Here is a 23598-nt window from a genome sequence, read left to right as displayed (position 1 = left end):
GTAGACGGTGAGCTGGTGACTGCAAGCCTGCAGTGCAGCATTTGAGGTAGGGGAAGGGGGCTGCGTGGGTGCATGGTACAGTGTGGGAGCGGGTCTTGCATGGATGGAGTGGGGGAGGGGAGAGGGGCTTCTGCACCATGCAGTGTTGAGAGGGGGAATACCCACAGCATGCAGCCCAGGGGCCCATTGCTTTCCCTGATGCTGCCTGGGAGTGTGTAACCCCTGCTACTATGGGCCGCAGGGCAATCAACCTCTGTTGCTTTGAAGGATAGCCTGGACTTTTTGCATGATGAGGAGGAGCACTGTGCTATTCAGTCAACAGTGACTGAATGATCTACATGGATTGTTGCATTTTTTTTTTTTTAATGTACATTCAAAAAAGTTTTGAGGTCTGTTTGAACCAAAACAAGAGGGTGGGTGCGAAATACAGTCCTCACTAGGCGTATCTACATGCGCTGCTAAATACGCAGTAGGCTAATTCTACTGTGCATTAGGATGTCATGGCAAAAACCATGCTATTGTGTTAATGCACAGTAGAATTAGTCTGCTGCACATTAGCATCACTTAAAAGGCATACACCAGTGCTACTGGCCAGTACCCGTTATAGGAACTAAACTTAACATGCAGTAACCACAGCACATTAATGCACATGTAGATATGCCCATTGAGCTACTTTTGAGGCCACTAACATTATTATCTGGTTTCTTACAGTCTCTACTCTTTATAAAAAGCTGGCTGGACTGAGAGGTACAGGAGGAAGGTAAGGTCTTCAGGCAAAAATATTTTAAGTGATTGAGTTTTACAGAATAGATGCAAAACTATTGCCTTAAATAATAGAGAAAGTAGCAATCTGATAGAATTGCTTTAGGAAACAAGAAAACTGGCCCACCAAACTCTTTCTAATCAGCTTCACGCTGTCACTGAACCAGACATTCTTACTCCCACTTTTCATTAAATAACAACAATTTTGTTCTACATTTTATTGGATAGGCTAAAGTAAATCAAATTAACAAACCCAACGACTGTATATTCAATTTCTGCCAAACCATTTCAAAGCTAATGCTCGTTACATGCTGTTTTAAACTAAGATTTAGAAAAATACGTCTAGCCAACCTTTCAGCCGCTAGGTGCAGGGATGATGGACCCTCCAAAACCTAGTAGAGCCCTCCTCATTATTAGCAGCTTTTCCATGCAAGTGTCTGAACAAACTAGCCTGCTTTTCAGCTACCATAATCCCTTGAACCTGTATTTATTTTCATCTACCATATAAAGATTCCTGGAAATCCTGGAAGCTTAGGCTGCTTTGTGACGCTGGGGTAAACTACAAACCTCAGCACTTGACCACTAATGGTTATGTTACAACAGTGTGGAGAGCTGAACCGCCTTGTGCCAATAATTACTTCACTGGGTGTTTACAGTTCAGTGGAACAGGATCAGGAGAAGTCCAGCTACACAGATCTGTTGTCTGCTTCACAACATACCTCTTCCCTGCTGGGGTGGCGGTGGTGGAAACACTTCAGAAAAGGCAGAGCATGAAAAGCCTCATTTACAGTCTAGAATATTTGGGTGAAATGGGTGTTTGAGAGGGTTTTAACTATAGTTCTTAAATGCAGAGCTGTAGTTTAAAGCCATATTCATATGGTTGGCTCCCATTCTTTTTAAATACACTGATAAGGCTGGTCATTTTTTATTAACAGGTAATTGAGATGAAAAGTGGCTTTTTGTCCAGTGTGCTCAGGTTTAAAAATAGAGACTGGAATCTGTTTCAGGTAGTTTCTTTGAGAAAGGCTGTCCTGTGGGAAGCAACGCTCTCTGCCATGGTACAGTGAGCAAATAATGCATAATATGTAAGCTATGGCAACATATGATCCCTTCAGCCCAGTAACATGATACAGCACAATTGGTTCTGTGAATTGAAGTACACATGAAATGCCAAAACGGGTATGAATGATAGTACAGTAACCAATAGATAAAACATTACTTCATCCAACACAGGAGTGTGAAAAGGCAAAGCAGCAGGCAGACACTAACTGTATTATCTTTACACAAAGCTTGTGATTGTTATGAAAGGAAAAGCCAGCCACAAAATGAGCTCTCTTCCAAACTGATGTACAGCTTGCCCATTCTCAGTTTCTCAAAACAACCACTTAGTCACGGTAGGCTGACAATTTTATAAATGTTAGCATAGATTTCACAATCTTTATTAAATCACGATTAACTAAAATCACAGCTGCTATGCCCTTAGGCCATTTAAATTCCCTTACCATAATATTTGTCTCCTGTATAACCTGAAAGACTCTTGTATGACTCTTAAAGAAAGTAAGATGTTCTAGCAATATCCATTTATGATACTAACACCCCCTTAAGAGATCTAGTACTGCCCTTATTCAGTGATGAAGATGATCTTTTCCACAGAAATTCCTTTGACCTGCATAGAGTTTAGTTGGGCTATTATTTTTTTCTCTCCAGCTTTCCTAGGATGACAGATAATCTTAGATTTAAAGATCCCACCAGGTCTTATGTCTCTAAAATAGGAGAGAGAGAGAGAAAAAAGAGATGGTTATTGACACAGTAACATATGTATTCACTGTATGTATTCATTGCTTTCCGAAGTTTCTCTTAAGATGAAATACAACTGTCACAGACTAGCCAGTGCTGATCTTTCCTTCAACCTGAAATGAAAGTTCAGCAAACAAAAAATACTACTTGGCAAAAAATAATATGAACAGGTGGTCAGGTTATTCTTTTTTGTGTCTAATAATTGGGGCTCCCACCAGTACTCTTGGAAGGTAATCCCATGCTCATATAATGACAAATTCAGATCTGGGGGAAGTGGGAGCAGCTCTAACAGCTGCAATGAATGCAGTGTAAACAGAAAGTCAATACTGCAGCTGAATAAGATGCTGCTGCATGGGTTATACATGCAGAAGTGCACATTATACAGGGCTGTGCCAGGTTTGCATAGAACCAATAGTCTTTAGGAAGGCTCAGACCACAGGTGCCCAACTGTGTCTAAAAACATATAAAACTGTCTTGAGGTGTATATTAATCTCATGCAAGTAATTATCCAAAGTGTAATCTTACCCTTCATCAAATATTTCCATTTTGAAAAATCCCAGTCCTTCTACATACAATTTAGACTTTTCCAAAGGAATTGCCAGTGTATTCTTGAAGACAAAGGCGCAGGTGAAAGCTTCATTGATCTTTGCTGTTTCTGGCATCTGAAAATAGAGGATTATAAAGGCAAAGATTGGACACATGCTCTTACTAAAAAGCAGAATGCTAAACAGTGTCAATGACTGACTGCATTAAAACCATAAGGATATTATGCCTTGGTCAAAAATACAAATAGCTGAGCTTAAGGCATTAATAGAAAACATGGGTGTTAGGTCAACTGCTCCATTTCCCTGCCAAGGCAGGGTTGTTTTCTCCACGGTTTTATACACTCCAGATTTAAATTATGCAAGCACTTCCCCATGGGAGGCTGTTGCACAGTCTAATAGATTTAATTGTCAGGAAACAGTTTTTAATGCATAGCCCAAAATGGCCTCTCTCAATTTCATCCCAACCCCACTCAGTAAAACTCCTTTGTGCTTATGTTAAACTTCCTTCCCACTTCTCAGGGTTTCTGTACCTGTAGATGACTCTCCTGTTCCTATTAGGTGTTAGCCAGTTAAAATTTTCATATTTTGTTCTTTTAATATTTCCCTCTGTCATTTCTTTCAGGCCCTCTCCATTATTTTGCTTGTTCTTCTCTGAAGTCTCTCCAAATTGTTAACATCTCTTTGGGAAGGAGCCCAGAGTTAGAGATGGGTGCACAGTCTGAGCACCCCTAGATTGTGTTGGTATCTAAAGTCATAGTTTCATAGTTTCTAGGGTCGGAAGGGACCTGAGCAGATCATCTAGTCCGACCCCCTGCCATGGCAGGAAATAATACTAGGGTCAAACGACCCCAGCAAGATGTTCATCCAACCTCCTCTTAAAACCCCCCAGGGTAGGAGCCAGGACCACCTCTCTTGGAAGTTGGTTCCAGACCCTAGCCGCCCTGACCGTGAAGTAGTGCTTCCTGATATCTAACCTAAACCTGCCCTCTGCCAGCTTGTGACCGTTATTCCTGGTCACTCCTGGTAGTGCACGGGGGAACAGTGACTCCCCCAATGCCCGCTGATCCCCCCTGACTAATTTATAACAGGCCAATAGATCCCCCCTCAGCCTTCTCTTGTGGAGGCTAAACAGGTTCAGGTCCTGTAGCCTCTCCTCATAGGGCCTACCCTGCTGTCCTCTGATCATGCGAGTGGCCCTCCTCTGGACCCTCTCCATGCTGTCCACATCCCTCTTGAAGTGCGGCGCCCAAAACTGGACGCGGTACTCCAGATGTGGCCTGACCAGTGCCGCATAGAGGGGGAGGATCACCTCCTTGGGCCTGCTCGAGATGCATCTGTGGATGCATGACAAGGTACGGTTGGCCTTCCTGACTGCATACTCACACTGCCGGCCCATGCTCATCTTGGCGTCACTTATGACTCCAAGATTATTTTCCACCTCCGTGCTGACAAGAGGGCAGTTCCCCAACCGGTAGGTATGGTGCCGGTTGTTCCTCCCCAGGTGCATCACCTTGCACTTGTCGGTGTTGAATCCCATCCTATTCACATCCACCCACCCTTGTAGTGTCAAATCTTAATTCCATGATTCTCCCTTATCTTGATTATGGCCAAACCACGCCCTGTATCTAAGCAGTCCTGAAGTTGAGGGATTGACCGGGCTGCAGCCTAAAGGAATATTTTGGATCTTAGACCCATCACTACCTTGAAATGGGCCAGGAATTCTAGATGCGGGCTCACTGGGCTTGTTGTGTTGAGAGAGACTATCACCTCCTCTGGTCGATGAGGTGAAGCCGTTGTGCACAAAGCCTATACATGGTGTTAGTACATAGAGCACGCACAACCTGTGTGTACAATACATGTAAAAATCACCCTCCTTTATGGGCTTTTATCACCTTCAGGTGTAGTATTACTGCTTTCCAACTGTTGTCCTGGGGCTGAGAAAGCCAGCTTAGTCTGTTTGGGGGCGGGGCTTGCTTGTCCCCCAGAGGAATATAAGATAGCTGAGAAGATAGAGCGACATTCCAGTGCTGGCAGCTGTGCTGAAAGGGGCTACGTCTTGTCCATAGTCAATGACCACATAAGCAGCTGTCAGCATGATCTACCTACAATATAGAAACCTTTTGCTTTTCACTAGTTTTTGCTCATGAACCATTGGTGCAGCTTCCAGACGATATTAGCTTAGTCAGTTAAATCAGCTGGATCCTTCTTTCAGCTACAATTTTGGAAGAGAGAGTACCAAACAATTTCAAGTCCAGCTTCATTACAGCTCTTATATCACCTTCAGAATACCACAGCAATGACTGAGCAAATGCTGCAGCCAACAGACTAGACACGAGTCAAGAGTGAAGCTCTTCACTCTAGTATTTAGGCCAGTGGTTCTTAAGCTCAAGGCACCCCTTATTAGACTCAAGGTACCCCTCAGAAAATACAAGCTCTTAGTTTTGCCCCCTTTCATTGGTGATGCATAGTGTACCCCCTGAGAGCACCAGCCACAAAACTGGAAGTGGTGGCAGAAGTGCATTTCCAGTTTCGCCACTGGTGGTTCTGTTCTCGGCCGCTGGGGGACCTTTCACCTGTTGGCAATCTGGTGCCCCCCCCAGACGCAGGAGGCATTGGTTACTCATGACTCTTTTATACTAAAAACTCAAAAAGATCTCAACAGATCAGAATGTTTTAACACTTTGGGTGCCTATACACCAGCACAGAGGCTGCTCTGACCCACTGGAATTCCAGTGCATCAGAGCAGACTCAATTAACTGAGTCAATCGCCATGCTCCAGCAGCCTGCTGCTTCTCATGTATCAGCTTCCCCATGCTTAAAAATGGCAGTGGGGGGGGCACATGAACTGAAGTTCATCAAACAAGTTTTAGTTCAAGCACTCCCACTGCCCTTTTCAAGTGCAGAGACACTGATACAGGAGACACAGTGGCACTTTAATTAAAGCAGCTTTGAGAGCCACCCTCAGAGCACACGTAAAAGTACCCTACGTGTTCCTATTTGAAATCTCGGGGTTTATCTTGTGAATCATATTTGCACACCCAACAGAGCTGATGCTGTCTGTTACACTGTGGCATCCTTGAAAAGATCTCAAGGCACCTTGGTTGAGAATCACCGATTTAGACTTGTAACAACAGGCTTGGCTTTCAAAACTGATGAGCAGTTAGAAGCTCCTGATGTAGTTAATGGAAATAATGTTAAAAATCAGACCATTTATTAGGTGTCTAAATGTAGACTTAGGAAAGTTATTGTAGGTCTCACTGTCTCTTATTTAGGAAAAATATTTGGCTCCTAAGCCTGGGTGTTCATATTTCTGGCTCATCTCTTTACCAATACAGCCATCCTTAGATTTTGTTTCTTGCAACTCCCATTGCCATAGAATCATAGAAAGTTAGGGCTGATAGGGACCTCAGGAGGTCATGTAGTCCAACCCCCTGCTCCAAGCAGGAGCATCCCAACTAAATCATCCTTGCCAAGGCTCTGTCTACTCAGGTCTTAAAAACCTCTAAGGGGGAGATTTCACAGCTTCTCTGGGTAACCCGTTCCAGTGCTTTACTACCCTCCTAGTGAGAAAGTTTTTCCTTAGATCTAACATAAACTTTCCTTGCTGCAACTTGAAACTGTTGCTCCTTGTTCTGTCATGTGCCACCACTGAGAACAGTCTAGCTCCATCCCCTTTGTAACCACCCTTCAGGCAGTTGAAGGCCATGGCATCTAAATACTAATCTCTCCATGCTCGTTTAAGTGCTTACCTCCACCTTTATAGAGGGATATTGGAATGTAAGCGTTAGCTCATCAGAAACCTTTTCACCCGTCTCCTGAACCTCAGCAATAATATTAACTTTGATGAGAAGTTCATCCTCCACAGATGCCAGTGTCTTTATGTAAGTATCAGCTGCCACATTCAGAGGGATCTCCATCGCTGGCCAAATACAAGAAAAAAAATCAAATAAAAGGCACCATTAACAATGCGTCTTCTTTATTAGAAAGCAACAAAAGAGTGGAGCAGAAAATCAGTCCTGGTGTCTACTCTATATATCATTAATTGCATGTGCTACATAGTTTTCATAACGGACCAAGAGCCAGCGGCTGTTCGCCTTCTGTTCGGACAGAATTCCAAAGCTGGCTGAATTTAGGAGGGTGCGCCTGCAGTCCCTGGCCCTGCCTGAGGAAAGGGGCTGTAAATCTGTAAAGGGAATCCCATCCAAGCCTGCGTCACAGTAGGGCCTGGAGGGATGCTAACCAAGGACAGAAAGACCCCCAGGGAAGGAAAGTTGGACTGGGCACATGAAGACTGTCTCATTTAGCTCTCGACAGTCTACTCCCTCAAAGCAGTCTGACAGACTTAATTATATAAAATGGCTGGCTGCCTTTAAGGCATGCTCCAGAGGCACAGGCTACAAGGTGTTTATTGTCACTGTAGAATTTTCCCTTATTTTTTAACGTAGGTTTCACAATTAATTATCTGAATCATTTTCATGTCAATTCAGTGCATGGGAAAGGTCTTGGGCTTGGCAGTGCTCAAGACTGAATTCTGGGTAGCCACAAACCTCCTGTCCCTCTAGGGCATCTTTACACATGCTCTGGGGGTGGTGATGGTCTGCTCCAATGCGCTGTGATTATAGTGTGTTAGAGTAGTATCCCTACATGTGTACAGACAGCTCTAGTTTTCTTTAAACTTCTTGTCCTCATCTATAAATTCACCCGTCCCCAGCACAGGGCCATAGTGTAGTGTCCTGCCACATCCCCTCTGTGCACTGGGACAGTCATTTTAAACTGAAATGAAAATCGTAGAGCTCAGAGTTGAATGAATTTTAGCACAAGTGACTATTAATCAGAAATCATTATTGCAAGTGCATTGTTTACTACAAATTATTTATCATTCATTAGTCTCATGTGCAGCCAGTTTCAATTGTCTTGTCAGGGATCAGGCAAACTACCAAGTGATCTCATTGACTACAGGAGACACCCAGAATAACAAACAGCTTTAGGGCTAATCTACACTGCCTCTGTGCCACTCCCAAGAACAACCCCTCTGAAATGTAACCCAACTCCAAAGCCCCTGCAGGGCTGCTCTGAGCTGCCTGGGCTGGTATGGGCTGAGCGGGAACATGTTTTGGTGCCCTGGGCAGGAAAGAAGCTGAGCTGCTACTGCCATGGCACAGGCTCTCCCTTTAAAACAGCACCCACTTTGGGTGCCCCCTCTGACTCAACACTTGGCACATTCCTAATTATGCTACTGGAGCAAGAAGCTGGTGTTTGTCAATGGTGGCCCAGGATACAGCATAGAGGTAGCATGGACATACCCTTTGTGAACTGTCTGTCATGGCCAACAGGCTGATATGGGTCTGTATAAATCAGCAGCGTTCAACCTTTTTACCTGGTGGACCCAACTGGCAATGTCCAGTCTGTCTGTGGGTCAGATCTAGCCAGTGTTCCCAATCTGGCACCATCTGGAGTGAGGTGGGGGGCAGGCTAACCCCAACATAGTCCCAGAGGGCAAGAAGCTTGATCTGACCCATGGAGAGGGAAGGGGGCTGTGGGGGAAGAGGACATGGCCAGGCCTCAATCTAGCCCTTCAGGGCGGGAAGGGGGCACGGCTCAACAGAAGCAGGGAGGTGTGGTTCAGTCCCATGGGTCACAGACTGGCACCATGTGGGGCTTGGGAAGTTGGCAGGGAGGAGTGTGGCCATATTAATGGCTGCTGCTCCTCTGCCGCCAAATTTCCCAACCTGTGGGGATCACTGCAGGCCAGATGCTATGTCCCCATGGCCACATTTCACCTGTGGGCCAGAGGTTGAGCCCCCCTGGCATAAATTATTCACCAAATGTTTATCAACAAAACAGAAACAGGAACCAAGAAATGGGAAAGTAAGGGGAGGGAGGATTAAATTCACAACCATTACAGCTCACTGCCAAAATCTGAACAATGTAATCTTTGGTCCTATTAACACTCACTCAGGCGCTTTATTTCATGCAAACAACTGCAAAAGCCATCAGACTAAAGACCCTACTACAAATTTAAATGAAAACTGGATAAAAACCAGCAACAGAGTTGTTACACATCTTCAGGCACTTGCTTTATAGCTGGCTGGCTCTTTTTCTAGCTGGAATCATTTTTATTGTGTGATAACTACTTTGCATGTGTGGCCAGTCTCAATTTATTATGAATTTACCAGTTAATTGTGTGACAACTACTTTGCACTTCTGGCTGGTCTTACTTTGCACAATTTATTGAGTGATTAACTAGTTAATTGTCTAATATATGTAATGTGTAGCAGGGACTGAAAAACATTTATGTCTAGTCTGCAAGCTCAGTCATTCTGTTTCGTGTGTGTATGTAGACTGCCAGACTCAAATTGAAACCAGGTCCATGACTGTGCCCCTAAGTGCGACTGCCATTCAAAGGAGTAGTAATGAGCAGAAGTTTCCTCTGCACAATTCTCTCTCCTGTGTGCTGGACAGAACCAAAAACATCCTCAGACCCCCACAGTCCATACACCCACTGAGTCAGTGCACACAAATTGAGGTCACACTGCAATATCTCCAAAAACGGCCCATGGCTTGTGATTAAAAACATATGGACCTACCAGGTTTGCCTTCAGTCTGGACAGTCTGCTTGATAAATCCAAGATTGGCCTCTACCTTCCCAGTATAGGACTGCAGCTGGCAAGAGGCAGTGAGACTGACCGTCCATGATTCAGCTGAAGGGCTGCTTACAATGATTTTCAAATCAATGGGATTGCCTGGCCACAAAGATTTTTCACCGTCTGTCTTCAACTGGATCCCAGCTGTGAGTGGGGAAGAGGTGAGCCTACCATCTACCATATCTGAACATTTGAGAAAGGAGCAAGCTTTGTCCATGGTTTTCCTTTCCTCTAATGACCCTGTATAACACGAAAAGAAAAAGCAAAGCTGAAGTCATAATAAATCGTGGATTATAGACTCTGCAGCCAGATCCAACTTCTCATTGTTTATCCTTTTGCTGAAATACAGACAGCACAACAGACCATGTTTCCTAGCAATGATCACCCCATGTTCAATCTCAGAAGAGATACATGGCTATTTTAGTTTAAACAGTACCTGGGGCCAGATTTTCAGAAGTAATTCCTGATTGTTTGGGTTGCTATCCTGAGACACTTGAAAGCCTGATTTTAGAAGGTGGATTCTAAGCATTTGCTGGAAAATATGTATCATAAATTGGGTACTCAATAAAACACTAGTCTTTTTTGAAAATGTAAGCCACATTTAAACAATTTTCACACCAGAGAGGATGACTGGGTATCAGATCAATATATGCAATGACTGAAAAGTATAATAATGTGTTCAACTTAGTATGACATACACAAATTGAAGCTTGGAGGAGGTTCAAATATTTTTGGCTTTTGTCCACAAGGACCTAAGATTACAAGAGCAAATAAAGTTTTGTGAGACGAGAGATCAAATGCAAAGTCTAGACAAAACTGCTTTCCCCAAAGATCTTTAGTTTTCCCAGTCCTGCCAATTCTCATGTGAGAGATTCCTATTGCCTACTGCAGTGAGTTTCTGGAAGTGTGGGAGGAGGGAGCCTGCTTCTTGAAACAAGCTATAGTTTGTAGAAAGAAGAAGAAAGAGATAGAAGGAAATGGAGCAAGTTTGGATGAAGCAGAGTTGCTGAATCTGTAACTGGATCTGCTGCCATGCATGCTGGCTACAGACAGTAGGTGTCACTACAGACATAATATTCATGTCTGGATTTTCCTAATTCCCTCACTACTTCTTCAGGTACTTTGCAGGACTTCAATACTATTCTTTAAAGGGCTGCTACTCCAGCAGCCCATTGTTTTTCCACATTGATAAAGCATGCGGCTACTTTGGCTAACACAGAGTCACAGGACTTCTGGCCTCATCGAATGCCTTACTCTACTATAGGATGTTAGAAAGATCTCAATGGCTGGTCACCTTCCAAGAACTTGTATTGAGCTGTGATGTCTTCCCGTGTGTTTTTTCCAACGGCTTTGGTGCTGATGTTCTTCCCGATGGCTTTGGTCTCCTCACGCAGCTTGATGTATTTGTCTTTGCCGGATACATTCTTCACAAGCCAGTAAACCTTGTCAGCATTCACTTCAGCAAATATAAACTTGGAGTCGTAGGGCAAATAGACTTCTCCGCTTCTGATAGCTTTCAGTGGAGAAGGGCCACACTGGAAAATACCTAAAGAGTATGATGAACATTTCCTGTTTTTCATGTGTATGAACTAAGCCTCCAGCATCATCCCCCTACTACATGCCCACTTCCGCATCTGGGGCTCCCAGCCTTGGTAACTGAATCTTGGCAACACGTTTTCTCTATGATGGTCCTCCTTCTTTAAGGAGCACATTTCTGATGTGACAATAAATACTTTGAACCAAAAGCACATACTTCAAAGGCCTGGCAAGAGCTTTTGTAAATTTTACTTAGAAGGGCATGGTCTTGCATGCCTATACAAGTGTTCCAACGCATGCTGATTACAACATGTAGGAGCAAACTTGCTTCATCGAGTCGGCTGGAGCAGTCTCATCACAATGCTCCAGCGCGCTGCAGTTGCATGTCTTCAGCATCCCATGTTTCATAATGGTGGTGGGGGCACTTTAACTGAAGCTTATCAAACATGCTTTAGTTAAAGCGCCCCAGTGACCATTTTGAAATATGGGATGCTAAATACATGAGAAGTTGCAGTGTTTTAACTACTGTGGCTACCAAGAGCTGCCCTAACTAAAATGCTCCCCCCTCCACCCCCTAGTCCCAGAGCATATGTATAAGGGCAAGTGGATTCAGGGTACTTAGTTCCAAGGGCAAGTGGATTCAGGGTGCCCGAGTCAATTCCTAGCTCTGTTATTCACTCGCTGCCTGATTCTGATCAAGTCACTTCACCCAGTGTGTCCAACACAGGTAACACTGAAAATAATTTCAGTCACAGGTGTATAGCCCCCAGCTGAGGTCATTCCTTCTTAGGGAAAAGGCTACAGAAAGGCTTTGTATACATGGGAAACCCTGGCAGCTGTGCTCCCTCCTCCCCCATTGTTTCTCTGGGGCCCAGGCAGAAACCTTGCGGGTCATGGAGCATTGGGACTTTTGAACTGCTCTTTGTAGATCTGCCTCCCGCTTACTGTGTGCGTCTCAGCCATGCTCCTTCCCCCAAAGGAAAATGGTATAACTGTGGTCTGATCAACTGCCAGAGCATTTGTTCTGTTGTTTGCAAAGATTCAATACACAGAAGTTTTCCTACTGTCATACAGCCTCTGTCCACCTTCCTCGCATCTAACAAACCTTACCTGAATGGTACACCCCTTCACAAGGCTCAGGACTAGACTCCAATCCCTTCAGCTGTTTAAGGGTTAAGGAGAGGGATTTCTCTTTCCACACCATTCATAATGCACGGCAGGGTTTGGCAAACAGGCTCTGGAGGGATATACCCCCATAAGTGTGTCTTCATAAACAAGAGCAGTGAACTGATGCCCAAGAGACCTGGGACCCTGGGCAAGTTACTTAATAGCTGCCAGGAATCCTACTTCATTCTTCTACAGCTGCAGACAGACAAGTTTTCTCTAGTAACAGGTACCACTGCTGGGCCTGCCCCGTGAGAGGCTCAACACCCAGGATATCTGCTGGCTATATCAAGTGCTGGAAATGCTCAGTATCACAGGACAGACTCTGCAGGGTCAGGCTCACCATGTCACAGTTTGCATTACTGACTTCAAACTTTGTTAATTTCAGCTTTTCTGACTAGTCCTGTATTTAGGTTTTTCCTATGTGTGTATGCTTAAAATGCACATGACTGTACAATCACTGAGCTCCCTTCCTTCCCCTGCTTAGTAACAGAGGCTAATGGGGAGGTCTTTATCTGTATTGTCTAGAAATGTCTATGGGTGGAGTTTCCACACTGGCCCAAAAGATCTGGGCTAGAAAATATGTCAATAGTCAACATTTAATATACAACTTTGCCCTTCTGCAGAGTCTGGACTCCAAGGACCTCAAAGTGCTTCGCCAGCTTTAGTCAATCTTCACAATTCTTTCTGAAGGGAGTGAGTACCATTGTCCCACTCTTGCTGATGGGGAAATGGAGACACAGAGAGGCAAACTGGATTCATTAAGTTTACAAAAGAAATTAGGATAAAGCTAGCAACAGTCATGATTTTTTTCTGATTTGCAAACACATGCCCCAAGCTCTTAAATCCTACTTACTCCCTAGTGCCTTTATCAAAGGCTGATTTTCTGCTTGCAAAGGCTTGTTCTTCCATCTACCTCTATACAAGACAACAGTAATGAGGCCTAAGGACCCTCCTTACATTACACAGACAAAGTGTGGAATTCACACTAAGGTAACTCACAGTGGTGCTTCCAACATGCCTGAAGTTACAAATACACTCAAGTGCTTTGCTAGATCACAGCCCAAATTCATACAGTTGCAACCAGCTTGGAATTCTGAATTTGCTGCATAACACAAGTGCCCACTGGCCACAGCACAAGCAGTTTGGACAGGGTAGGGGAACCAGCCCATCTTTACATGCAGAAAAATCTAATCTTCGAAGGGATACTAGGAAATGAACTCATTTCAAGAAATTAGTCAATAGACTGGGAATCAGTAGATCAGGGTTTTCTTTTCAGCTCCACCACTGATTTGTGATGTGAGTCTGGACAATCTACCTTACTTCTCTGATCACCAGTGTGACATGAATAGGGCTGGTGAATGCTCAAAATTAAGCAGGGCTTTACATGGTTTGCTGAATAGGATCCATAGTGTCAATGTGGAACATTCCCCCCAGGATCAAGCAGCGGCTTTTTATGTCAATCCTACCTTGACTTATCTCTTGTGGAGTGGCATCGATTGCCTGCCAACCATCAAAGCCCTCCGGCAGGTCTGACCTTTTCATCCACACATCATTCCACACGTGGAAATTCCTGGGTGCATTTAGATTGCAAAGTCAAGAAAATACATATTTACTTCCTGTAATTTACCACACAAGTCAACCTGCAGGACTTCAAATGTGGAGTGGAAAGTCTGATCACCTCTTGACAGGAAGATTCAGGGTCAGTTTTGAGCACTGACACTCATGCTCTTTTTTACAGCAGAGTTTTCTTTTGAAGACAGTAAAAAACCCTTATTTTCTGTGCTTTAAATGACAGGGTACAATTAATACTGAGCCAAAGAGGGTGAACGTTTGCAGGACTGTTTCATCTTTCTGTCATTAAGGGCCAGACTACAATACGTTACATACTTTGAAGGGTTGGTGTCCTTTAATCAGTAGTACCACTGATACCAGTTAGACTATGTGCAGGGTGATGTGAATATAGGGGTAGGGTCACAGTCTGGCCCTCTAACTGGGGAGAGGAAAGATAGATATGCAATTATGTAGCTGATGAGACAAGCACTGAACCCCTCATTCAAAGCCCATTGGCCTGCATCTCTATTGATTTAAAAGGCTGTGGGCTTCTAAAGATGACTTCCTCAGTATCTACAAATCAGTGAGGCTTGTGTGTGTGTGGTAGTTTTGTCTGGACTATGTAAGCATTGATAAAAAATGTTTCTTTTTACTGTTAAAAATATATGGCCTGATCAAATGCAAAGAGATTTTTTTCCACTGACTTCCATGGACATTGGGTTAGGTCCTTTCTGCTCACAAGCAAAGAAGCATTTTCAAAGGCTGATAATGTAGCCAAATCAACCCCAGATTTCATCAGGTCACTCAAACACATTTATCTGGCACGAGGGCTCTTTCTCCTACTAAATATCAAATATCTAGCATCAACCACATGTGCACTAGAACCAAACAATCCTTTTTTTTCTTTATAATGAAAAAGGATTGTTTTTCCCCTCCTTATGCACAGAAATGGATGAATTGTGTTTCTTGTACTTTCCAGGACAATTCCACTTCAGGGAAAAAGAAAGAGATAGGAAATCTCAGTGTTCCGGGGAACCAGAACAGGACTTACCCACGGCAGCGGTGGAGCCTGAGCGGGACATCTGCTGCTTGTTTACACCGGCGCGACCGGAAGTCGGCGTCGGTGCTGGCAAACAGATGCTGGCGATAAAAGTGGCCGCCGAGAGAGGACGGGGGGAAGAACGAGCTGGGAGCTTCGTACCAGCCAAGGCAGAAGACCCTAGAGGGGAATGGGCCACGGACCCCCCGATAGGAGGGACAGGAAGCTCCTGGGCAGGACGAGCTGCCAACCGCTCAGCTCGAGGAGCAGAGAACTCCGGGGACAAGCAAACGGTTAAGTCCCCAGGGAGAAGAATAGGGAACCCTGGCGGGGAGCCACAGCTTACCCAGGAGGAGGGGAGGATACCAGCCACGGCCAGCTGCAGGACGATGAGTGAGGAGCGGCAGACGAGCGTCGAGGATGAGGTATCAAGCAACGGGGAATTTTGGGACTGTGAACCCGAGACATGCAGGACTTGCAGGTCCTGGGTTGGGACGCCGGTGCGGGAATGCGACATCCCTAGAGAGGGTCGGGACCCAGAAGAGCGCTGAGGAGGCACTGTCGGGCGGAAGTTGACACCAGCCGGCTATGGCCAGACACTAAGATAGGGATTGCCCAAAGGGGGCCCGGGAAGGTCCGGGTAAGAGGCCCAGCCAGTAGGGCTGTGGGGGCCTAGCTTTCAGTTTTTCGGGTTTGTTTTCCTGTTAAAAGGGATACCCCAGCTGAGGGGTATAGCCGGGGAGCTCGGGTCAGGGACCCCGCAGTGAGACCCCCACCTTGGCCGTGACCCAGTCCCGGGTCAACCAGGACACGAGGAACCCTAAGATAAGGGTCGGTCAGACCGGTGAGGCAGTCGGCCCGTCCGCAGGAAGCCGGGTCACACATTAGAAGGGAGCACCAGAGGAGGCGTAAGGCTGGGGTGCAAGGGGTGGTGGAGCCCCGCAACATGACCGCCGAGGGATCCCGGGCTGCGGAGTGACCAGGAGCCGTCCTAACTGAACCTAAACAACAAGTCATGGCGGGCGAGATCTAGGGCAGGGAATGGACATCATAATACCTACTCCAAACCAGTACCATTCCAGGGTGATCAGCGGCGGTCCTCTTTCCACAGGCGACTACCCACAGGGAGGACCCCCCGCTTTTTCCCCCAGTCCGGCGGTCACAAGTGGTGTATTGGCCAGGAAACCTCATCCCGTCCAGAGTGAGGGCTGCCGACATGCAGTCGGCAGGAATGACAACAACAGACCTCCTGGCCCAGACATTGCAGGCTGTGACCCATCTATTAGGGGCCCAGCAAAGAATGATACCGCAGCAGGGCCCCCCCATGGTCCGGATGCCAAAAATGACAACCGCGGATGACCCAGAGGCCTTCCTGGAGGCTTTCGAGCAGTAGGCCATCACACTTGGACTCAAAAGGGCCTATTGGGTGAGCCAGCTAGGGTCGCTGGTAGTGGGTAAGGCCTGGAGGCCTATAGAGCCTTATCACGAAAGGAGGCTCGTGACTATGATGTGGTTAAAGCCGCCATCTTATATCGCCTCGAGATTAATCCAGAATACTACTGACGGCTCTTTCGGGCCAAGAAGGGACCCGAAGAGTAACGGCCCTGGTTGCTATTACAACGCCTCAGGGACCTATTTGGAAAATGGGTTAATCTACCCACATGCACTATGGCCGCACTAGTGGACAAGATTATAATGGAGCAATTTGTAAATGTCTTGGAAGAGCGGACACAGAGATGGGTTTGCCAGCACTCCCCCGAGTCCTGCGAGGCAGACGTAAAGTTGGCAGAATCTTTCATGACTGCCGAATGGCATTATCTGCGTGAGAGGCGAGGGCCAGGGCCTGCGACGATGAAAGAGGGAGAACGACGTAAACCTGGTCCTAAGGCCCCAGTTAGGGACATGGTATGCTTTCATTGCGGCAAGACAGGGCATTTCGCCTGAGAATGTCCAGGATGGAGCGCGGACAGATGGTGACCCCAGGGATACCCGCGTGGGCCGGTGGAAGGCCCCAAAGACCAGATCCAGGGAGAACCTATGGATTGCAGTTTTGGGACGGGGGCGGCGAACCCTGATGGGTGCGGCCTATTGTAAAAGCCCGAGTGGAGGGGCGCCCGGTCCTGGCAGTATTAGATTCAGGGTGCACTCAGTCGCTAATTAGGGCTGAGCTCCTCCTGCCAGGATACCAGTATCAAGGAGAACCAGTAAAAGTGGCATGCCTACATGGAGAGACACAGGCCCTCCACAGAACGCAAGTACAGTTACAAGTTATGGAATTCCAGGATGAGATGTTGGTCGGGGTCACCCCTAGGCTAGCATACAATATGTTGTTGGGCAGAGATTGGGCCCCTCTTTACGATGTGTTAGAGAGGGTCCGAGATATGGAAACGGCCCGTCGGGCTCAATGGGTTCGGAATGAATGGTTTGGGGAGGCCGAGGTGGGGGAGCCTCTCGTCAATTGGCAAGATGTTGCAAGCGGCCCGCAGTTCCAGCAAGGACAAGAAGAAGACCCAGAGCTGCAGGAGCTGTGGACGAGGGCCCAGGACAAGGGACATCAACCAGGGACGGAGTCCGGTGGAGACAAGGAGTTCAGGGTGAGACGCAACCTTTTATATCACATCCGGCAAGGGGAGGCAGGTGCAGAGGAGGGGGAACAGTTGGTAGTACCAGGTTGCTTCCAGCAGGTGGTGTGGCAACTAGCTCACGCTAACCCAGTGGGTGGACACTTGGGAAGAGACCAAACCCTCGGAAAAATATCTCGGTGGTTTTTTTGGCCCAAGATGGGAGAAGATGTGGCCCGACGGTGTGCTGCATGCCCCGTATGCCAAAAGACCAGGGAAGACTGGCCACCGTGGGCACCTTTAAGGCCCCTGCCTGTTATAGACGCACCTTCCTCCAGCACTGCTATGGATGTGGTAGGCCCATTGCCCTGTAGCAGTAGTGGCCCCCAGTACATCTTGGTATTCGTGGACTATGCTACAAGGTACCCTGATGCAGTGCCACTATGCTCAGTAACGGCGCCACGAATTGCGGAGGAGTTAGTGAAGTGGATATCTCGCATGGGGATTCCCCATGAAATCCTCACTGATCGGGGCGGAATTTTGTCTGGAGTGCTACATGGGGTATGCCAGACATTGAGAATCAGGCAACTCCGGACCTTGGTGTATCACCCCCAAACCGACGGGTTAGTGAAGCGGTTCAATGGAACACTGAAGAGGGTGCTCCGATGGTGTATCCAGAATGACCCGCAGCATTGGGACTTAATGCTGCCGTTAGCGTTGTTTGTGCAACGGGATGCACCGTCCGAGTCCCTGGGCTACTCGCCCTTTGAACTGGTGTTAGGCTATCGTCCCCGGGGTCTATTACAAATCCTTAGGGAGGAATGGGAGCAGGGCCCCGCCACTGTCGCTAACCCTTCTAGGTATCAACAAGGCTTCTAGCAACATGTCCAAAGAGCCTGCGAGTTGGCGGCGGACAATCTACGGTACACTCAGCAGCGGCAAAAGGAGAGGTACGACTCGCGTTCCCGGGCACGGGAGTTCCAGCCCGGACAAAGGGTGTTGGTCTTATTACCTACCTCGACTAGCAAACTGCTAACCCAGTGGCAGGGGCTGTTCAAAATCACATGACGCGTGGGACCCGTCAACTACGAGGTATATCGCCCGGGACATCAGAGAACAAAACAAATTTACCACGTTAACCTCCTCCGGGAGTGGCATCAGCCAGAAGGATGGGCTACCTTCGGAGAAGAGGAATATAAGGATTCGAGACCACGAGAACCAATGAGGGAAACTGACACCCCCATACCTATAAAGAACATAAAAATAAATAGCGAATTGACCAAATCTCAAGTGAGGGAGGTGAGAAGCCTCCTGGAAGAGTTTAGGAAGATCTTCTCAGAGGAACCCGGGTGGACAAAGGACACGTACCACTCGATTCCGACCCTTCCCGATGTTATCGTGCGGGATCGATGGTGACTGATACCACACCATCTGACCCAAGAAGCGCGCGAGGAGGTAGAGAAAATGCGGGCCCTGGGGGTGATCAGGCCATCGAGGAGCCCGTGGAGAAGCTCCCTAGTGCCCGTGCACAAACCCAATGGTAGTCTGCGACTATGTGTCGATTACCGGCGGTTAAACGAAGTGGCGACTTTTGACGCCTTTCCTATGCCCAGTGTGACCGAGCTAGTAGAACGCATTGGAGCAGCGAAATTTATAACCACCCTGGACCTCGCGAACGGGTATTGGCAAATACCGGTGCGGCCAGAGGACCGCCAGAAGATGGCTTTTGGGACCCCTTGGGGTTATACAAGTTCGTGAGGATGCCATTTGGCCTACATGGTGCAGCGACCACCTTTCAACGCCTTATGAACCAACTCCTGGTGCCGCATACAGAGTACGCAGCTGCGTACATTGACGACATCGTCATATTCACACACTCCTGGGACCAACATTTACGGGCCCTCAAGGCGGTATTAAGCGAGCTACGACGAGCCGGCCTGACAGCAAATCCCCGCAAGTGTGCGGTGGCCCAGAGATACACGAAGTACTTGGGGTTTTTAGTGGGCCAAGGGACTATACGCCCGTTAGAAGACAAAGTGCAGGCCATTCAAACTTTCCGGCCACCTCAAACGCTCAAGCAACTATGCTCCTTTTTGGGGTTAGTAAACTATTATCGGAGGTTTGTGCCCCGATTCTCCGAATTGGCGGCACCACTGTCTGAGGCTCTAAAGGGGACACCTCAGAAAGGGCTCAAAAGGACCGAGCTAATGCTACGTAGTTTCCAAGCCTTGAAAAGGGCCTTATGTGATGAGGTAGGTGATACATACACCTAACTTTATGAACCCTTTTACGTTGCAGACGGATGCCTCCGAGGTCGCCATTGGAGCAGTCTTAACACAAGAAGATGCAGGTGTCGATAGGCTGGTAGCCTACGCGAGCCGGAAGTTACTTCCGGCTGAAACCAGGTACACGGCAATAGAACGAGAGTGTTTAGCAATCCGGTGGGCGGTGGAACACTTTAAATATTAGCTGATGGGGAGGGAGTTTACACTCGTCACGGATCATGCCCCTCTCAAATGGCTTAGCTCCACTAGAACCGATAACGCTCGGATCACGTGGTAGGCACTAGCCTTACAACCATTTAAATTCCGGATTGAATACCGTCCCGGGAAGGATAACATAACAGCCGACTCCCTCTCCAGATGCCCTGAACCTGAGATTTCCGACGGGGGACCCGGAAAAAAAAAAAGGCGAGCCTCAACACACTACTAAGCTAGAGGCGGAAAATCCCCTCAGACTGCCACAAGGCAACTGGCGGGGGGGGTTATGTCCTGGGGAACCAGAACGGGACTTACCCACGGCAGCAGCGGAGCCTGAGTGGGACATCTGCCGCTTGTTTACACCGGCGCGACCGGAAGTCGGCGTCGGTGCTGGCAAACAGATGCTGGCGATAAAAGTGGCCGCCGAGAGAGGACGGGGGGAAGAACGAGCTGGGAGCTTCGTACCAGCCGAGGCAGAAGACCCTAGAGGGGAATGGGCCACGGACCCCCCGATAGGAGGGACAAGAAGCTCCCGGGCAGGACGAGCTGCCAACCGCTCAGCTCGAGGAGCAGAGAACTCCGGGGACAAGCAAACAGTTAAGTCCCCAGAGAGAAGGACAGGGAACCCCGGCGGGGAGCCGCAGCTTACCCAGGAGGAGGGGAGGATACCAGCCATGGCCAGCTGCAGGACGATGAGTGAGGAGCAGCAGACGAGTGTCGAGGATGAGGAATTAAGTGACGGGGAATTTTGGGACTGTGAACCCGAGACACGCAGGACTTGCAGGTCCTGGGTTGGGACGCCGGTGCGGGAATGCGACATCCCCAGAGAGGGTCAGGACCCGGAAGAGTGCTGAGGAGGCGCTGTCGGGCGGAGGATGACACCAGCCGGCTATGGCCAGACACTAAGATAGGGATTGCCCAAAGGGGGCCCGGGAAGGTCCGGGTAAGAGGCCCAGCCAGTAGGGCTGTGGGGGCCTAGCTTTCAGTTTTTCGGGTTTGTTTTCCTGTTAAAGGGGATACCCCAGCTGAGGGGTATAGCCGGGGAGCTCGGGTCAGGGACCCCGCAGTGAGACCCCACCTTGGCCGTGACCCGGTCCCGGGTCAACCAGGACACGAGGAACCCTAAGATAAGGGTCGGTCAGACCGGTGAGGCAGTCGGCCCGTCCGCAGGAAGCCGGGTCACACATTAGAAGGGAGCACCAGAGGAGGCGTAAGGCTGGGGTGCAAGGGGTGGTGGAGCCCCGCAACGTGACCGCCGAGGGATCCCGGGCTGCGGAGTGACCAGGAGCCGTCCTAACTGAACCTAAACAACAAGTCATGGCAGGAGAGATCTAGGGCAGGGAATGGACATCATCATACCTACTCCAAACCAGCAGCATTCCAGGGTGATCAGCGGCGGTCCTCCTTCCACAGGCGACTACCCCCGGTGGAGGACCCCGCCCTTCTTCCCCCAGTCCGGCGGTAACACTCAGCTTGGTAGGAAAAAAAACGTGTCGCTCCAAAGGGAAAGTTATAATGGAAATGCAGATCTGTTAGTGTTTCTGCCATAGTACAAACCCTGTCTATTCAGCTCAGAAAATTCCCCTAGAAGGCACAATTAACTAGGGGATTCTTGCCCAGAACATTTCCACTTCCTTTTATTTTTCAACAACAAACTCGAAATAACAGAGACACTCTAAAGCAAAAACCTGCCAATGCTCCGAAACACTGGAAATATTCAAGGGAACGGGAATTACTTAGCAACATGTAGACCTACCAGACAGAGTCTGTGGTCAGCTTGTCCACTTTTTCTCCACATTCATTCAAGAAGATGTCAACTTTCAGATTTTCCTGAGTATCGTGAGCTGAAGCAAAGTTACTCACACTTCTGGCAGGGATCCCTAGGCAGCGCATGACTGAAAGGCAGAGCAAACATTACCAGAAAGGACTGCTCAGAAGTTGCTCTTCACCTGCTGTACTAGGGTGAGGAACACCTACCCAATCCTCGAGAGGGACAAGACATGCCTTACCTGTAGTCAGAACTCCAGAGAAAACCCAACACTGGCCAAAACAGATGGGCTTTTTAGTTTTGTAATATTTCTGTAAAATTGTGGCACTTCCTGTCCAGGCCAATGGAGAGGTCCCACTACCATAATTTCCTGACCAGTTTCCAAACAGGACTCCTGCATCATCATTGGAATTAACCTGAAACAGAAATGCACATACAGAAAACAAAGTCCACAAGTGATCTGAGGAGATTTCTCCTGCATCTGTGCTTGCTCAAGCCACTTTTCATGTCTATGGCAGTTAGCAAAAATGTCTTGCTATCACTAGCTGGCTTCTCTCAGCCAGAAAAATCCAGGCTTAGAAAACGAGAGAGATGGTGTTATTACTGCCCAGGACAGCATTGGTTCTATTATTATGAAAGGAATCATGCCATGGAAAATGGCTGCTTTGCTAATCCTACAAAGGCCCCACTCCTCAGCTGCACAGCCAACACGTTCAGGACAGTAGCCATAAGTAAGAGAGAACTAGCCACCTGATGCTGGATGTTACATTCAGCTGCATTTTCCCTTGCTGCAGCTTTCCCAGACCTTCCTTTTTATGCATTGACAAGCAGGAGGAGGTCTGGAACGGTGTTCTAAATGCCAGAGGTAAAAAAAGATTGCTAGAGACCAAAAAAAGAAATGGGAAGATGGGACAATTTATTTATTTTGTAGGTTAACCTTTAAAAAAAAGAGTCAATGGTGAACCTCTTCTGACAAATAACCATACCAAAGCAGACATGGTCCTGGACACAGTCACGGGATCCTTTCTGAAGTTTGGCTTGAGTCCACTTTTGTCCAGGAGATACATACAGGAGTCTAAGACATCTTCCTCAAACTGTTTTGGAGAGAAACAAAGACCCTTATCTTACTACTCTGAATCACAAATTGCCTCAAATTGATCAACTGATTTCAGTTTAATTCCTGAACAAAACTATATGATAGGCATTAAATTAACTTCTAAACATTCTTTAGGATATCAAATGATGGTAATGCTCACGAAAGGCCTAGAGATCGAAATCTTTTGGTCATCAGTAGAACAGGACAAGTTTTGTAATATTGCCTCTCCTCTACCTTAAGCCTCAAGTAGGAAGGTCATCTATGAGGGAAAGGTACAGATCTGTCACCATGTGTAGATGGATAGAACATATTCTAGAAATCCACAGTCAAATAAGTAGTCCTTAGTCACATGCACAATTGGAGAGAGGTCAATGGGACTACTAGCATGAGTAGGAAAAGCCTGGATGAGTAAGTGGAGCATGAACAAATCTTTGTTGCAACATCTCTGTATGTATTTTGCATGATAGAAGGTGTTGTATAAAACAGATGCTGAAGAAAAAGAGTAGACACAAGCACAGTTTGTTCCAGCAGAGTTTATCTACTAAACACGTATCTATAAAACTTCTGAGAATCCAATTCACATAAAAATCAAATGAAAGGCTAATATCATTTGACACAACCACAAATAAGTGATTGAGATTTGGCTGAGATT

General features: G+C 47.3%; 1 protein-coding gene across 1 annotated transcript in view; it reads right to left on the bottom strand.

The window, feature by feature from the left end:
- Nucleotides 1–975: 975 nt before the first annotated feature.
- The window catches only part of TGM4 (transglutaminase 4), a 36794-nt gene continuing 14171 nt past the window's right edge, over nucleotides 976–23598 (bottom strand). The window contains exons 6-14 of the mRNA XM_090048898.1: nucleotides 22837–22944; nucleotides 22092–22266; nucleotides 21839–21977; nucleotides 13918–14021; nucleotides 11043–11294; nucleotides 9692–9988; nucleotides 6854–7023; nucleotides 3085–3221; nucleotides 976–2525 (exon numbers count right to left, since the gene is read on the bottom strand). Coding sequence (XP_089905024.1) covers nucleotides 2384–2525; nucleotides 3085–3221; nucleotides 6854–7023; nucleotides 9692–9988; nucleotides 11043–11294; nucleotides 13918–14021; nucleotides 21839–21977; nucleotides 22092–22266; nucleotides 22837–22944 — 1524 coding nt within the window. The 3' untranslated portion in view covers nucleotides 976–2383. The remainder of the gene's footprint in view (nucleotides 2526–3084; nucleotides 3222–6853; nucleotides 7024–9691; nucleotides 9989–11042; nucleotides 11295–13917; nucleotides 14022–21838; nucleotides 21978–22091; nucleotides 22267–22836; nucleotides 22945–23598) is intronic.

Source organism: Crocodylus siamensis, chromosome 5, assembly GCF_052110815.1.
Source record: "Crocodylus siamensis isolate JL-2025a chromosome 5, ASM5211081v1, whole genome shotgun sequence".
Taxonomy (NCBI): domain Eukaryota; kingdom Metazoa; phylum Chordata; order Crocodylia; family Crocodylidae; genus Crocodylus; species Crocodylus siamensis.
The sequence above is the reverse complement of the archived record's forward strand: the minus strand, read 5'-3'. Positions and strand labels throughout refer to the sequence as shown.